The sequence below is a fragment of the Dichomitus squalens genome (assembly GCF_000275845.1).
Source record: "Dichomitus squalens LYAD-421 SS1 unplaced genomic scaffold DICSQscaffold_10, whole genome shotgun sequence".
Lineage (NCBI taxonomy): Eukaryota > Fungi > Basidiomycota > Agaricomycetes > Polyporales > Polyporaceae > Dichomitus > Dichomitus squalens.
The window spans coordinates 843,476-859,244 of NW_006766892.1; the positions used below are offsets into that span (position 1 = coordinate 843,476).

Sequence of the window (15,769 nt, forward strand, 5' to 3'; positions counted from 1 at the left end):
TTCTTTGGGGTACTCTACTCTATCTGTCGAGCGTTGGGCTGTCGTGTAGCTGTATACCGATGCAACACGACCCACATTTCGCACTCACTGTGAGTTGTAGCGGTGCTTGGCGGTGTAGTTGCTGAGCGAGTGCACCGATCGGGGTGTACAAACGCCCATATCGGCAATATGCGCACCGCCACACCGCCACGGGGTCTCGTCGACTGCCGCGGACCTCGTCCGTCAGCGGGCGTCTGCAGCCTCCTTCGTACTTCGATGAGCCCCTACATAAGGCCTCGAGCAACGCACTACCACAGCAAACTTGCTGACACCTCATCTCTTGGCATGTCTACCTTCGAATCACTACCAGTCGAGTTAGTCGCAGATATCCTTGGGGAGCTTGACATAGCGACCTTGATCACCGTCTCATCCCTTTCTCGCCGCCTGCGCGCTATAGCGTCCGATTCTTCTTTGAACCCATGGCGCCGGCCCATCCTGCGCACTATGTGCAATTCAAACGGAGATGGAGAGTACGAGCCAAAACTGAGGCACCTGAGCGTCAGGCATACTGTGCCGCGGCAAAACTGGGTTGAAATCCTGACCTTGGGCAAGGCGGAGTACATCCTCTATGAGATGACCCTTCCGAACCTCAAGGAGACGGAATGGGAAGAGTGCTTCCGAAGGCGTTTCCTGCCCGGATGGATCAAGTGGAAGACTTCGACGTGGAAGGCCGCGTACTTGAAGTGCGTGATCTTTGGCGTCCGTTCGTCACGAGGCTACTGAACATGCGCCCTTCTTATCGTTCTATCTTTCCATCGCAGGATCCTGCACCGAGTCTGGCACCGAAGCCACTCGTCGTGCACTGCTGACGAGGCTTGGACAAAGTGAGTTGCCTCCTCTCTTGAAAAGATAATGATCTACTTTGATTGCTGAACAAGACCTTCCCCTATTTAGATATATTCTGCTCAACCGTAATGGGTCTGCAAACCTTCTGGACGCTTCTTCTCGCAACCATAGTCCGATGAATACCTTCCACGAAATCAAGTCAGTACCCGAGCACATGCACGGCGTCATCTAACATTCTGTTTTGACATACCTGGATGAATTAGGCTGCAAAACAATGTCGCACATTTGCCCACGCACGTTCGAGTATGTATCCGTTCATTGTTCCCCGCAGCTCTCGCCGGACGATAGGATCTGACTGATTCGCGGCTTCGACCCCTATCCCTATCAGCTGGTCGTAGAGTTCAGGGACGTGCGAATCATTGCCCTCGGTGTCCTGAGCAAGCCGCGTTCGTACTTCTCGATCAATCAGAACGCGCGACTGCTTCTTCATCCTCCGGGCATGACCAAGGGAGACGACGAGGTTGCATCGGCGCAAGCGGGACACGTCTCCGAAGGGAGCGATGAGTCCTTCCCACCAGTCCTGGAGACTCCCCTTCCTATCAGGGTCGCACATCGTATGGGCCTGGCTCTTGCTGGTACACGTCGGATTGTTGACATGGGCGCTCTTGTGCAGCGATCAATGTGAAGGACGTCTACCGTCCGTTGACGCATCCCCTGCCTTCCCCTTGCCATGCGAACTATCCCTTCTACACCTTCGGTGGAGAGGATAAGCGATGGCTCGGAAATGAAGAAATGGAGGAAGGAGGTCGCCAGTGGATCGGGCCCATGATGTAAGAGTACGGCACCTGTGGCGTGTAGCAAGTATGACTGATCCATCTCCTGAAGGCTTACCGCGCAGTTGATCAATCTACAGACGAAGCAGCATCTCGAAGATGGGCCTCCTCTTCAGGATCTTGATCTCGTCGTCGGCCCTGGGAGAACGCAGTTCTCGTCTTTGTCATGGGCAGACTTGACAGCAATCGCTCCTTGGCTCGAACTGACGGCCAAGATCAATGGGCAGGGCCTTGGTCACTGAAATGATCGGACTCGCATTCCTATCCCAACCCTTCTAGGGGTTATCGGGCGTCATTGTCCCTGCGTGTGTATGAGTATGTACGATGTGTCGTCACGCTTGCTTGTTGTCGGGTCGGATTTTGTAGCATGATGTTGACGGTTTCGAAGGACTGGCTGTCAGAATTCGCACCCTGTAACAATCCTGTCTCCAATCTGGTAACGAGAGCTTCTCCAAAATCCGGACTGCTTCCGTCCGTACCCGGTGTGTACTATGTTCCGTCCCTTGTTCCCTATATATCTCTGTTTGAACTATGCGTCCACCTTATCCAGGGATATCGAACCACCTATCCGCTTCCAGAGGCCGACTTGACTCCGACATCCTTCAAACCCCGTCAGGTGTAACTTCTTCCCTTCCTTACACGCGGGAGCAGAATCCTCCGCGACGTGTGTGCGAAGTCGAAGCCCTTTGGGCGGGGGGCACGCACCCCTGTCCCTGAGCGAGCACCGCACTCCCTCGATCCACGACGTCGCGCTCTGTTCCCGTCTGACGTCTCCCGCCGGCTGCGACGATAGAACAGGCAAGTCCTCCTGCTTGCCACGGCTGTGGGAGCCCTCTCACATCCCGGGGAACGCGGCGCACAGAGACGCCAGCGACTCACGTCCGTTGTTCCTTGTTTGCGTCTTCTCCTTGGAGGACATTGAGTTGAGGCCGAGGTAAGGAACGAAGACTGAATACTCGGATGTGTCGGTGGCTGTAGGAATTGTGCGCCTTGGGTGGGTAGCCGCGCGTCGGTGTTTGGGTTGCCAGAGACAGCCTCGGAGTGTCGGCGGTGCGTGTGATATGCGGATTCCTCATATCCATACGACCTAATGACTAAGAGACGCTATAGAAGGTTCCATTCGACGCGACCGCTGTGGCGGCATGCGGAGGGATTCGCTCCAGCGGCCCGCATCCGCGGGGCGATCATACCGAGGTGGTTGGAGGGCAGTGTCTGGTCGAACGCGCAGTGGAGAAGCATAGTCGGGGGTCCTAAGTGATCGAAATAGGTGGGTCAGGTCGAAGATGTGGCACCCAGTTGCCGCAGTTGAGAGCAAAGTTCCGGGGGCGGGAGATGGGCGCCAAACCTTCTCCCCACTCAAGGGTGTTCTCGCCGTCCCCCCGCACCGCACCGCCGCTGCTCTTCTTCCGGGGTGCACCCCCGGTATACCGAGGCGGGTCCGTCGGAGGCAAGGAAGGTGGCGATGCCGGAGCTCATGTCGACGCCGAGACGAGATTTTCGTCGTATAGCCCCTGTATCGCGCGGTCGTTAAGTCGTACAGTATTGTGTTGCACGTTACATCCGAAGGCTTGTTGACGGAGCACAATAGAAAGTCGGTAAGCTGAGGGATAATGGTATAGTGCTCTCCCATGTGAGCGTCTATTGGGTTTCACTGGTCTTGTTAGGACTCGCGCCGATGGTTCCGAAGCGGCAGGACAACCACTGTCACGTCCATCGCCTTGCAGCGGAGCCTGGCTAGGAGTCCTTGGAAAGCCCAATTACCCTGTTGACCGCTACCTTGCAAGTTCTATCGTTCGTGCCGTTTCTGGAAAGAGGGACTGATATTCATGTAAAGTCATTGGTAAAGGCGGGCCACCGCAGAGTCTAGCCGAGGTCTGTGCCATGCGTTGATTGTCCTATCGGGGAACACCATCACTGTCCGATTGTAGGGCCACCCTACGCTACCACGAGGCTACGGCCCAGAGGCGTTAATTGTCTCCCGGTGCCCGCGAAGGTCAGTCGCATCACTGTATGCACGATGAACGAGTCGTCATGTAAGTGCGGCGTATGTTACCGAGGGCCACTTGAGGGCCACCCGTTTATGTATCCTCCCATCCCTTTGATATCTAATTGTTACCTTACAGGACTTCTAGTCGAACATCTTGATGTCTAGACCAGAGGCCGTATTCTACGGGTCGGCCCCACAATCGCTGACATGGCCATGGTACGGAGAGGCCAATGTCATGCGCCGAGAACCTGAGACATGGAGATCGACTCTCCGCCGATCTGTGCCTTGTACGGCTCGGCACTCAAAGACTCTCCGCTTTGCGCCATGTATAAAGCATTGGCGAAGTGCTGCGCCCCGCCTCCATTTCTGCCCCAACAAAGGCTTGCTTTGGGCCACTGGCTGTGCCTCGACCCTTTTTCCTCCCGGCCTATTTAAACCCTCATCGGCCACGCCGGTCGTGGCTCTTGACGTTCCTCCTTCTGCCACGGTCCATACGACTCTACGACTGGTCTCTGTCACGACACACAAACGACCACCCCGCGACGCTCAGTTCGACGCTTTACATTTACGACTAAACACACATGGAGCAATCGCACGACGCATTTCAGCCGCCGACGGGCTGGTCCGAACGCGAACCGGGAGCACAGACAGAACCCGCGGGGGTTAGGGTGATGATAGTGAAGGAGAGAGTTTCCAAGGGACCCGTGAGTCTCACCTAGGATAGCGGTGTCAACTGGTCGTAACCACATCTTCTCGCAGGCGAAGCCCAAGATCCATAGATGTGAGATATGTCTGAGTGTCGGAAACGACACTGCGTTCAGCCGTAAACCAGACTTGACCCGTCACGTAGTTGTCGTGCATAACAAGAAGAAGTGAGTAGCTATCAACCACCGAGCGTGTCCCTCTGCTGAACCGCCTTCCCGTAGGCCTTACCCTTGTACCTGGAAAGGCTGTGGCACGTGGTTCTCCAGCACATCGGCGCTGAAGAATCACCGGAGTGTACAGTGAGCATTTATGCTAACCCCCGTCCTCAACAGCTGCGCTCACGCAAAGTATAGCACACACGAGAAGTTGTGGAAGTGCCCGATATGTTCCTTGAGATTCAGCGAGCAGTCCTCCTGCGGCCGTCACCAGAAGGAAAAGCACCGTGGCTTAACACACTTTTGCCCCTTCTGCGACAAGACGTACGAGAAGCTAAGCGCTCAGGAGTGATACATGTACTGACAATGGATTGCTGTAGGGTCATACGCACCAACGACTTCGCTAGGCACTTACAATCCTGCCACAATGTCAAGAAGAGCGCGGAGGAAAGGAGTATGTATAAGCTGCACCATTCTACCCCTCTGGAAATTATGGCGACAATGCCCCAGTTCACCCTCCCCGGTATGAATGGACTGGAGATGAGGCGCAAGGTGCTCGACGCCCAGGAATCGGCCCCCCCTAGGACGCGCGTGAAGCACGCCGTTGATGTCTCTATCCAGGAGTCAGAACGTAAGTGACTACCCAGTTTCCACTGTCTGAATCATTGTTGACTTCGCGTTGCACAGTCATCTCCCTCTCTCCGGGCCCCCCGATCATGAGTGGTTACGAGACGACGCCGTCTTCCACTACGGGCTTCAGCGTCAGCCCTTCTCCATCTTATACGGACATTAGCGATGACGGCTATGCGTCCCAGAGTGGCTACAATAACGGTACGTTGCTTAAGTTGTTCATATGGTTGAGCCAGCTGATCAATGTCGCCCCAAGCACTTGAAATCGACTTTGGTTCTGGTGGGCAAATGCTGTATGCCAACATGCAACCTATCAGCCGGACATCGTCTACCACGAGCCTGTTGAGCGATGGTCGCCTACAAGTTCCCAGCCGTGCAAGCTCTGCCTCTAGCTTTTCCACTGGGGGGTATGCGTATGGGTTCACCGCGTCACTTGCACCGTCAGAGGAAATGTGTAAGTGCTAGTCCCTTTCACCGGCGCGAAATATGCTGATGTGTGATTCGTCTAGCATTCGTCTTTACACCCGACACGCAAGTAACCGGTGGATCGTCGTCCTATGCCCGTGCCGCTGGTGGTCAGATGCACTACGATGTACAGACTACCAACGGGTCTTACGTCTACAATCCTCAGGCTGCGTTCGGGGTCGGCGGGGTTTCTACTCAGAACCAGACCAGGTACTACTACATTGCGCGCCAACCCGAGGAAGTCACCAGCATATCGCACACGCGCCGCGGCATGGCGCATCTCTCCGCGCAGCAGTGGGGCTCGCAAGGATCCCTGAACTAGGGATCCTCGGACTGCTCCATTTGTATCTCTTATTCTTATTCAGGTTGTACGGTTATACTTCGGATTCGCGCGATTGATCTCGCACTTCTGTTGTGTTGTGTTAGCCATAGGTAGTACTAATAGCTCGCCACTCTGTATCGTTGTTCAACCGCTGTATTTCTATCCTGTTCTTCGCAATGTATACGTTGGTGTTTTCGACGCCACGCTGGCCACTAGTATCCGATTTGAGTTCTGGACATGGACTCCCTGCAGTACTAGTGATCTTGGAAGGTTAGACGACGAGCGGAGGCGGGGAGTCGTTTGGCGCGGATGGAAGCACGTGCAGGCCAAACAAGGGACAACACGGTATTGTGGCTGATCGGGGACTTGTTTGGGTCAAGCCTGTGTCCTTTGCCTGCACTCGTCTCTGCGCTCGTTTGTCTTGCCTTCCCTCCCCCTCGTTCCCGCTTCCAAAACGCTCTGTCTCAGTGCGCGACATCTGCCTTGTTCTCGAGCTTGGCTTGCCGCTAAGCCTCTTGTCGCTCTCCGTTTCAAAATGCTAGCTTCTCCACTTCTCCCTTCTCCTCGGTTCGCGGAGGAATCCTCTTACCGGCCGGCAAAGGATCTGGACGCGTTCAACAAGCTCCTGCCACCACCTATTGAATTCGTCGAAGGATCTTCGTCTGGCGTGCTTGCGGTTGGAGAGGGCAAATACCAGCCCATTAACGAGAGTCCGAAAAAGACGGTGGCAGATGTAAGTGTGACCTTCTTGACGCGTCATACCACCCTTCACGCGTTTGTATAGTCCCATGAGTTCAAGAAGGTCCAGCAAACTGCTTCTACGAAGGCTACAAAACCCACGTCGGAATCTCCCAACCACCATAAATTCATTTACACCGGTCCGATCGAGACAAGCTGGCCGAATGTCAGCAAACCCGTTGGATGTGGTCTCGGTAACACAGGGAACACTTGTTTTCTCAACAGTGCTCTGCAATGTTTGCTGCACACTCCTCCGCTTTTGCACATCCTGTCGAAGCACCCAGAATCTTGTGGGTAGCACCGGTAGCCACCCTCGCTGTCCAGTCCTCATCTCATGTGTCGTCATAGGCCACAGCCCAAAATCGAATAACGCGTCTTGTATGATATGCGTATTACGCCAAGTCATGCAGGATGTGTTCACCAAGCCACACTCAACCATACCATACCCCGTCATTACAAAATTGCATGGTATGTCGCATGCTCTCCAACGACGGGCTATCCTCAAGTCTATGTACAGTCATTGCGAAGCACATGCGGAGGGGCAGGCAAGAAGACTCGCACGAGTTCCTTCGGTATTTCGTGGACGCGCTGCAACGATCTGCTCTTGCTGGGGCTCCACCGTGAGTATAACCTTGTCCACAGCCCTCGAGGCGCGCTGAACATCGCCACAGGAAAGTCGATCCGAAGTTGGCGGAGAAGACCTGGGTGTACAAGATCTTCGGTGGCCTCCTGCGCTCCAGAGTGTCGTGTCTGTCTTGTGGCTACAACAGCGACACTTTCGATCGCATGCTAGACCTCAGCGTTGACATCGCTGGTGTAGCGTCACTGCGAGATGCACTTCGTAAATTCGTCGCGGTGGACCACTTGCGCGGTGCGGACAAGTATAAATGCGAGAAGTATGTGTTGATGCGCTCTGAGGAGAGATGGTTTGTTGACGAGTGTGCTGGCTTCATCAGGTGCAAGAAGCCGGTTAACGCGGACAAGCAGTTCACGATACATGAGGCGCCTGCCGTACTCACTGTCCATTTGAAACGATTCTCTCCTATGGGGCGCAAAATCGCGATCCCAATCCGGTACGACGAGCGTCTTTCTCTGGAGCCATTCATGAGCGAGGGGTCGTTTGGGCCCAACTACACGCTTTACGGCGTCATCTCGCATGCAGGTAATGGTCCAAATTCGGGACACTACTACGCGCACGTCAAGGGCGCGAATGGCAGGTGGCACGAGATGAACGACGATTACGTCGCGCCACTGAGCGGCGTCCCCACTAGCCTGAAGAACGCATACATCCTGTTCTACATCCTCGAGAAGGGTCAGGCTCTCGAGGCCGCACTTGCCCCACGCGCCGTTACTCCTTCACGGCCAACCCCTCCAACGTCGAAGATTGCAGGAATGAAAAAGCGCAAGGTCCCAGATAGCGAGACTGAGGACGGACGGTCGTCTTCGGCGAAGACGCCGAAGTTTATCGGCCCGCTACTCCCTTCCGAGCAAACGGCTTCTCCCATGAAGGATGCGGGGAAAGCTGACCCTCAGGCGGAGACGCTCAAGAAGAAGATTGCTGCGGCTCAGTGCCAGAGCGGGAAGGGTGCACTCCAGAGCTTGGCGGCGTACGGCGACGAGGACGAGGACGATGACGTCGGCGAGAAGGTTTCTCAGGAGGACGACTCCGCTGAGTCTCCTACTGCTAAGGCTCCGTCAGCCCCTCCCGCTTCGATCACTGCCACCGCTCCAGTTCAACCTCGTACTGAACCCGCTGAGTCCCCCACCTCCCCCGCCGCTGGTGGCATTCCACCAGATTCCTTCTATGGTACCTCCACGCCAAAGACCACCGACAGGAAGCGGAAGACGCCCGACGGGGAAGAGGATGATGCATCATACAAGGCGTGGGCCCGGACGCCCATCACGCCTTCCTCGTCGCACAAGGGGCGGCGTCACTCTTCAACACCCCGCATTTCCGCTACCAATCCTTACACCCAGCTGAAGGGTGGCAATAACCTTCACGCGACTCGTGGCTCCCAGTTGTCATCTCCCGGCCCTGATCGCCGCAAACCCCGGCACGGGCCCAAGCAGCGGCTGATCATGTAGAGATATAGACGTGACGGACTCCCCTGTTGTGTTTTCGCTCTCGATTCCGATTTCTTGCTGTATTGCACTCCCATTGACCACTGCACCATCCTACATATATCACCCACGTGTACGCTGACCCATACCCTGTCTGCCCTCACGTTCCCTTATCCCCATCCCCTGCACTCTGGTGTAGTAGATACAGACTTGTTGCACTGCATACAACAACACCCACCCATGCTTCCCTCAATCGACCTGTAGGTACAGAAAGATGAGAGTCAGGTGTCGGACGTTCGAGCCACCATTCACATCGAATACTCATGAATTATGATCAATATGTACCATACACCCGTGCTATCATAACTTCGCCCTCGCCTGCTGCTCCGGTACCGGAATCGCAACCTGCTCAGTCTGCGCCTGGCCCTCACGCCCGTCCTCCCACCACACGACCGTCACCGTGATGTCGTCGCGGAACCGGCGCGAGTATGGCGCGGGGATGCTCGCGAGCTTCCGCAGATGCTCGACGTCCCCGCCCCCGAGCGCATTTCGGATCAGGTGCGCACTGAGGTTGTCATCCTCGAACGCCCACGCTCCCTGCTTTTCTGCGGACTGCCTGCCCCGCCCGGCCTTGTCCTTGCCGTCGACCCCGGCGGCGCCCGTGGACGTGCGCACGAGCCCAGGCAGCGCGCTCTTGGGGACGGTGCCGCGGACGCCGGAGAGGTGCCCGCCGACGAGAGCTACGACCTCCTCATTTGAGAGCTCGTCCCACAGGCCGTCGGTCGCCAGTACGACGAAGCGGAGCGCGGACTTGGGCGCGGGCGTGCCTTGCAGCGGGAGCGGGAGGAAGGACAGCGGGCGGTGGGTCACGACGGGCGTCGCGGTGACGTAAGGTGGGGTCTTGAACAACTGTGGCGGAGGACGGAGGGCGTCGCCTTTGGGTTCAAGGAAGGCTTTGCTTAGTCTAGGTCAAGGCGAGGGTCAGCGGCGAGGATAAGGAGGAGTAGATGCGGGAAAGGGTACTGACACTTCCTGGACCTCTCGAGGCCACTTGTAACGAGCATCGCCGAACGCACGAGTGGGCTCTAAGCTACCTAGTACGCGGCCGTTGCGGATGACGTCCTGAGCCTCGCTGGGTGGGTGCTCGGATTGCATCCTGAACATCTTATCAGCACATACAATTAGAGGTGGACAGTGACTTTCATACCGCTTCAGCTCGTTGGGGTTCCGCCCTGTCTGGTCCTCCGTGAGGGCCTCAACGCGCCACACTCCCTGTCCGTCCGAAGTCTCCTCGTAGATACCGGCAACGGCACGGCTATCGCCTGTGCATGCAACGTAGAGGTTGCGGTTCGATGTATCGAACATCGCCAAAAGCGCGCAACTACCTGCAGCAGAATGTTTGTCAACACCATGCAATATTTCGGCGCGTGGTAGTACCCTACCTGACCGAGCCGTCTCTATAGCAGATGTCGCCAAGGGGTGCCCACTCAGGTCTGGAATGAGCTTCTTCTTAAGGGTCTCCTGATCCACGGCATGGTACAAGATCTCTAAAGGGGCATTGACGATCTGGGCGTCGAGCTTTGTAAACGCATCCGCGATGGCACGCGACACATCGGAAGGGTTCGCGTCATACGGGGTAGAGGAAGCGGACCAGATGAGCGATTTCGCCTTCTGGAGCAGACCTGCATCCTTCAGATTCGCCTTGGGGTCGTTTACGCGTGTGGCGAGCTCCATAGCGACGGTGGGAATCAGTACCTTTGCAAGCACGCGAGAAGTATGGTAACCCGAATGTCCGTCCATGATAGCATAGAAGAGGTAGTCCCCTGGCGGCGAGAGGTCAGACGCATCCCGCTCGATGAGCAGGTTCCCGTTCGCGTCCTCTATGGGGTCATTTGACGCAAAATGCGCGGTCGTGGACTTCCAGACAATGCCCCCGTGGCGCGTCGCGCTCTTGGACGTCGCGTTCTGACGAATGCGGGCGTCGACTTCGTCCTTGCTGAGGAGAGGGATGGTACGCGTGACCATCTGGCGTTTTCCGTCTGGGCCTGCTTCCCGCACGGAGAGGTCAAAAGTTTCAGAGGTCGGTTTCCGGTAATCACGATAATAGATATATGCGGGAGTACCGACTAGGACGGTGGTACCCAGGAGAGGTTTCCAGGCGCGCCTGAGCATGGAGTGCGTTTGACGGGCAGCAGGCGCGGTGGGTATGTCCGAGCAAAGGAGAATCCAGCCGTCTAAAAAGTCGACTTATGCAGAAATTCGGTTGGACAGAGGGCTCGCGGGGACATTGAACGTAAAGACGTACCAAGTTGTAGTGCACTCGTACACTCAATTCATACGTGTATGCGCACCAGTATCGGCTCTGCACTTAATCCTGAGACGTCAGGCTTGTTCTTTGGCCAGGATTTATACTGTTGAACAGGACTTCTGGGGGAGACGGCACAGGAGGGAGGACAAGCCGAGTCGGCCCCGCAGCCGCTCCGGCCACTGGCACGCCAAGGTCTACGCGGACAATGCCGAACAAGCGCGACGCGTCGCGTCCTCGCAAGCGCTTATGCTAGCGCGACGACTCAGACCTGGAAGGTCTGCGGCTCTGCATTGGAGAAGTGCACGGAGGAACATTCAGACCAATCACAGTATGTTTCTCGATCCCGGCAAGTTACTCGTTCCAGCTACAGTCATACACGGGTCCTTGGGACAGTCAAGTGTTGTCGCTCATCCCAAACCATCCCCTACCTGTGCAGCCCATATCGGACAATGCCATTATGTATGGTACACAACAAGGCACTGCACGCCTAAGTTTCATGGTAATCCAACTATGTGTGAGAGGGATCGGGGACAATCATCCCAAATTTCTCTTATCGCACGTCCCTCGGTCCTCGGGACAGCGCTTAATTCCCTCGTGTGGACATCTAAACGCCAAATTGCTTGAGCGCAAGAACTACCCTTCCACACTGTGTCGATGACTATCAGGGCTCAGTGTCAAAATCTCACCATATAAAGTTGCTGAGAGAAGGAGATATATGTCGCCTTGTTGTACACCAGAAATGGGGCACGCCCATGGGCACGGTGAGTATAGATTTGGGCGGGAACCAGTCCCAGATTTGGTTTTCGTGTAAATCTTGTACAGAAACTGGGCTGGTGACTTCACTTCTGGGTCGCCTCTGATGAAATTTGAGGAGAGGTGAGCTGTAAGAAGTCTATATAGATATATACAAAAACCTGAGGCAGTAGGATAGAGGGAGGGTCAGAAAACGCGCAGTGTCCCGAGGACCCATGGTGTCCCGAGGACCCGTGTATGACTGTACTTAGTAAACTGATACAGACATCGAGTAGGGTCCCAGACTCTCAGGTTATCGCCCAAGTCAGGGGTGAGATCTTGTCCTTGAGAACCGGCGCCGTGAATTCGACTACGGAAGTTTGACCACCATGAAGGTGGACGACTCGCCGCACAGCCTATATCCCTAAATGATAATTCCTGCACCTCTAAGTGGCATTGACACATAGACACATGAAGCTGACTCCCACGACAACTGCGATGTAGGCCGTGTCGGCGAAGGCGCAGCAAGCTGCATAACAAGCTTTCTGGGCGGTCTCTCTTCAGAACAAGGGAATCTGGGATCTCGGGAGGGGTGAGGCTAGCAATCTACCCATTCTGCGGCTTTTTCCTTCATGGGTAACGGGGCTTGCTCGCAGGTGGATGCACATGGCGCAGTTATGCGCAGTCCGTAGACATTCCGTAATGATGCGGGCACCGCGAACGAACCCAGACTCGATGAGAGTGGCTAGAATCACTGCATGATGTCACTTACGAATCATAGCTTGCGTCCTAGGGCATACTTCGTGGTCACCTGCAAGTGTCAACTCTATCCATTCGCTACGCACTGGATGGTTACGCCGGTAGTCGGACAGTGGTCACTAAATTGAGCAATTCTGGTCTAGGCTCGTAGGACATGACGAGGAAATGGGTATGTCACAGCTAGCCCAGGAGGACCTCGTGCACTCCGGAACTTGAATAAGAAGAGCACACTCTCGGCAAGGGCGTGACACCGCCGTTCGCGCCCGTCCGGGACCGCTATACATAGTACGTGAGTGAACAATTACATCAATGCATAAGGTATCTTGAAAGAATGCTAACGAGGATGCCAAAGAGAGTAGGTCGACACACGACATGACTAGGCTCCTGCCCAGTCCGAGGAACGCCCCCGACCGAACAGCCATTCAGCCGCAATCGAGACCTTCGAACGTGAACGCAACCGCCGCCATCATAACCGCCGCATCCGCCCGTACTAGAGTTACCAACTCGCTGCGCCCGACTGTCCATCCCTGGACAATGGCGAGCGATCCGCCGTTCATGACCGTGCGTCGTCGTACTCAGGTGGCCGCTCCACCTCGCCTTCTCCCCCATATGGCCTAGGGGCCCCGTGCGCCTCCGTAAACTCAGGCGCGAGCAGCTCGCCATCCCGGAACCGGATCCCCGAGTCCTGGTGCTGCACGGCTTCCTCTTCAGGCTCCTCGAGCACTGGAGGCGGCGCAGGCCCTTTCCGGTCCGGCCTCAACCTAGCCACCCCCGCAGAAGAGGGATCGAACCCAGAGCCAGTGTCGGGCCCGGGCTGAGAACCCGAAGCGGGCCCTGTTTGAGAGGACGGGCCCGTACGGATGGGTTGCCCGAGACGCTGTTGAGCGGCTAGCTCAGCGGCATATAAGCGCCCGGCGACTTGGGAGGCAGAGTCGGATGGGGCGAGAGTGGATTCTGCGTATGGCGCGTTTGGAGGGACCTGGAGGGGGCTCGTGGAGCGCCAGAGGTCGCCAGACATGAAAGGTGCTGAGGAGTCCATGTCCGTTTTGGGTTCGTCCACGAGGTCGTCGACGAGATCTGAATGAGCGTTCCAGCGGATGTCAGCGTCTGGGTCTGGTCACGTCCAGGATGTATGCATACCTTTTCCGCCTTTCCGCCTGCGACCAAGCGTCGCACGATGTCTGAAGTAGCGGACATAGAGGAATATGGCGGCCGTCACCAGCAAGAGGCCCCCTACACCTCCTACCACTCCACCCACGATAGGTCCGACGTTACTCTTAGAAGAGCCTGCGCTCGGCGCAGACGTCGGACTGGAAGTCCCAGAGGTCGTCGCCGTAGTAGAGATGGACGACGCAGGCGGTGTCGTCTCGACAACCTTGATGTAGTCAAGCAAGTACGGCGCAGCCGAGCTCGCGATTGTGACGTTGATGACCAGGACATGGGCACTATCGGCCAGGGTCCCGGAGTCGAAGAAAAGCTGCCCGTCCGCCTCGTTGACCCGTGTGTCCGGAACCTGGGTTGAAGAGAACGGGGTCACGTTCCCTCCGTCCAATGCGTACAGCGAGACGACTGTTGCGCCAGAGACCGTCGGCACTGCGATCGAGCCATATACCTGTACACTCGTGCCTGCGCAAGCAGCAGTAGAGAAACGTATCAATCGTACGTCAGCTCGGATGTGATTAGTACCACAGCAACACACAATCACTGCAGTATGCTGGGAAGACAGGATAAGTGAACGTACCATGGAATCGATAGACCGCTCCGCCCGAACCTTCCACCTTCGTCAGAGTCTGCGCGAAAATCGCACCGTTGTTCGACGTTTGTACCAATGTCCATTGCGAGCTCCCATACGAGTCGTATTCGATGGCCGTCGTGTTTGCGCTGTCCACGTTCACGGTGGTCATCCTAGCCCACCGGTGTCGGTAGAGCTCCGCCAGTCGTTCAAACGACGACGGTAGCGGTGTGAAGGACTGATCATGAATTTGCAATATCCGTTGTGCATAACATCGCTCCGCTAGACTCTAGTGCCCTGACGGTGAGGTCCCGGAGCAGCCGTCGATGGCAGCGCCCATCAACGTGTCGACACTCGCGATGCGCTCCCCGGCGCTCAAGTGAGACATACCCGGACGCGCGCTTGTGAACTGGGGCACGATTGTCAAGCCGCATGATGCAAGCGTGAATACGAATAGCAAATAAACGAATGTGCTAATAAGTACTGCACTAGACGGACTACGAAGCCTTTGTACTGTACCGTCAAAATCATTACACCTTGATGTATGCTATAAGCAACGCGAGCCGCCGCCCAGCGGTGGACTTCAATCTCCCATAGTAAATTGGCCTTTCCTAATCTCGATCCCCGGCCTCTTGTATGACACCGCCTCAGCTCGCCGTATACTCTGGTGGTACATCCGAGATGTCGTTTGCATCTAGGACGTTCGACGACGAAGACCCGCCTGCAACGGGCTGCGGCCGACCGTTTTCATCGAAGCGGACGCCTGAGTCAGCATGATACGTTGCCTGTTGCGGCACGGAGAGCAGGCCGGCCTCGGCAGCCTTGCTTCTCCCAGGCTGATTGGGGCTGTTCGTCTGCCGCTCTGGGTTGGTGACGACGAACAAGGACGGCGGATGCGATGGCCCTGAGACAGACGAGCTGCCAGCGCCATACTCGCTGATGGGTGCCTCAGAGGGTGCGTATGGAGCCTGCTGTGAATGGTGCCCTGAGTGTCCCGAGTGTGCGGACGACGCGGTGTAGGCAGACTGAGGCGGAAGTGCCGCACTATATGCGGATCCCGGACCCAAGGTCGAAGAGGGCGCTACTGATTGAGGTGGAATCTCGTATGGGGTAGGTTTCGCCTCTGTAAGGTCCCGGAGTTAGCGAATTGAGAACCATATGAATGTGGCCTCATGAGGATACCACATACCTTCGTCATCTAACAGTTCATCGGGCTTTGCAGACGTCGCGTAGAAATAGGCCTGTCCGTTGCGATTCCTCTTCCGGAAACAGAACAACCAGATCGCGACGCCGACGCCGACCAGTACTGCGATGCCACCTATGACGCCCCCGACGATGGGACCCACAGGTGCGCTTTTGCTGCCCGAAGCACCGCTCGTAGGCTGCCCCGTCACAGTGACGGCGGGAAGGAACGTATTTACGACGGATTGCGAAGCCGTCGGGGTGGCTCCGTTCGAAGCCGCGTACAGGATCAAGTCGAGTGCGAACGGGTACTCCTGTGTGGCGTCAGTCACAGC

The 15,769-nt window shown here is 56.3% G+C and overlaps 5 protein-coding genes across 5 annotated transcripts in view; 3 read left to right on the forward strand and 2 right to left on the reverse strand.

Moving 5' to 3' along the window:
- Positions 1-324: 324 nt before the first annotated feature.
- On the forward strand, positions 325-2,102 carry DICSQDRAFT_104907 (uncharacterized protein; the record flags this gene model as incomplete). Its single annotated transcript, XM_007365037.1, has 7 exons — positions 325-722; positions 801-863; positions 934-1,023; positions 1,089-1,128; positions 1,214-1,439; positions 1,499-1,655; positions 1,711-2,102. The coding sequence occupies 7 exons, from the start codon at positions 325-327 to the stop codon at positions 1,898-1,900; spliced, it is 1,164 nt and encodes a 387-aa protein (XP_007365099.1). The 3' UTR covers positions 1,901-2,102.
- Positions 2,103-3,653: 1,551 nt separating this feature from the next.
- Positions 3,654-6,130, forward strand: DICSQDRAFT_180251 (uncharacterized protein). Its single transcript, XM_007365038.1, has 9 exons — positions 3,654-3,691; positions 3,782-4,349; positions 4,405-4,517; positions 4,572-4,649; positions 4,704-4,829; positions 4,886-5,136; positions 5,193-5,336; positions 5,392-5,589; positions 5,645-6,130. The coding sequence occupies exons 2-9, from the start codon at positions 4,227-4,229 to the stop codon at positions 5,920-5,922; spliced, it is 1,311 nt and encodes a 436-aa protein (XP_007365100.1). The 5' UTR covers positions 3,654-3,691; positions 3,782-4,226; the 3' UTR covers positions 5,923-6,130.
- A 327-nt stretch (positions 6,131-6,457) lies between these two features.
- Positions 6,458-8,745, forward strand: DICSQDRAFT_58289 (cysteine proteinase; the record flags this gene model as incomplete). The annotated part of the gene is given in 6 exon segments (XM_007365039.1): positions 6,458-6,700; positions 6,716-6,950; positions 7,009-7,128; positions 7,178-7,280; positions 7,311-7,556; positions 7,617-8,745. 6 exon segments carry the CDS (start codon positions 6,458-6,460, stop codon positions 8,743-8,745), a joined length of 2,076 nt encoding a protein of 691 aa, XP_007365101.1.
- A 290-nt stretch (positions 8,746-9,035) lies between these two features.
- On the reverse strand, positions 9,036-11,171 carry DICSQDRAFT_180253 (protein serine/threonine phosphatase 2C). The gene is made up of 5 exons (XM_007365040.1): positions 11,027-11,171; positions 10,164-10,967; positions 9,929-10,106; positions 9,749-9,877; positions 9,036-9,685 (listed from the first exon to the last, which is right to left on the reverse strand). Exons 2-5 carry the CDS (start codon positions 10,891-10,893, stop codon positions 9,082-9,084), a joined length of 1,641 nt encoding a protein of 546 aa, XP_007365102.1. The 5' UTR covers positions 10,894-10,967; positions 11,027-11,171; the 3' UTR covers positions 9,036-9,081.
- Positions 11,172-12,643: 1,472 nt separating this feature from the next.
- DICSQDRAFT_161209 (uncharacterized protein) overlaps positions 12,644-15,769 on the reverse strand; it is a 4,735-nt gene continuing 1,609 nt past the window's right edge. The window contains exons 4-9 of the mRNA XM_007365041.1: positions 15,442-15,748; positions 14,916-15,375; positions 14,643-14,661; positions 14,262-14,490; positions 13,661-14,146; positions 12,644-13,597 (exon numbers count right to left, since the gene is read on the reverse strand). Of these exons, the coding sequence (XP_007365103.1) occupies positions 13,074-13,597; positions 13,661-14,146; positions 14,262-14,490; positions 14,643-14,661; positions 14,916-15,375; positions 15,442-15,748 (2,025 nt within the window). The 3' untranslated portion in view covers positions 12,644-13,073. The remainder of the gene's footprint in view (positions 13,598-13,660; positions 14,147-14,261; positions 14,491-14,642; positions 14,662-14,915; positions 15,376-15,441; positions 15,749-15,769) is intronic.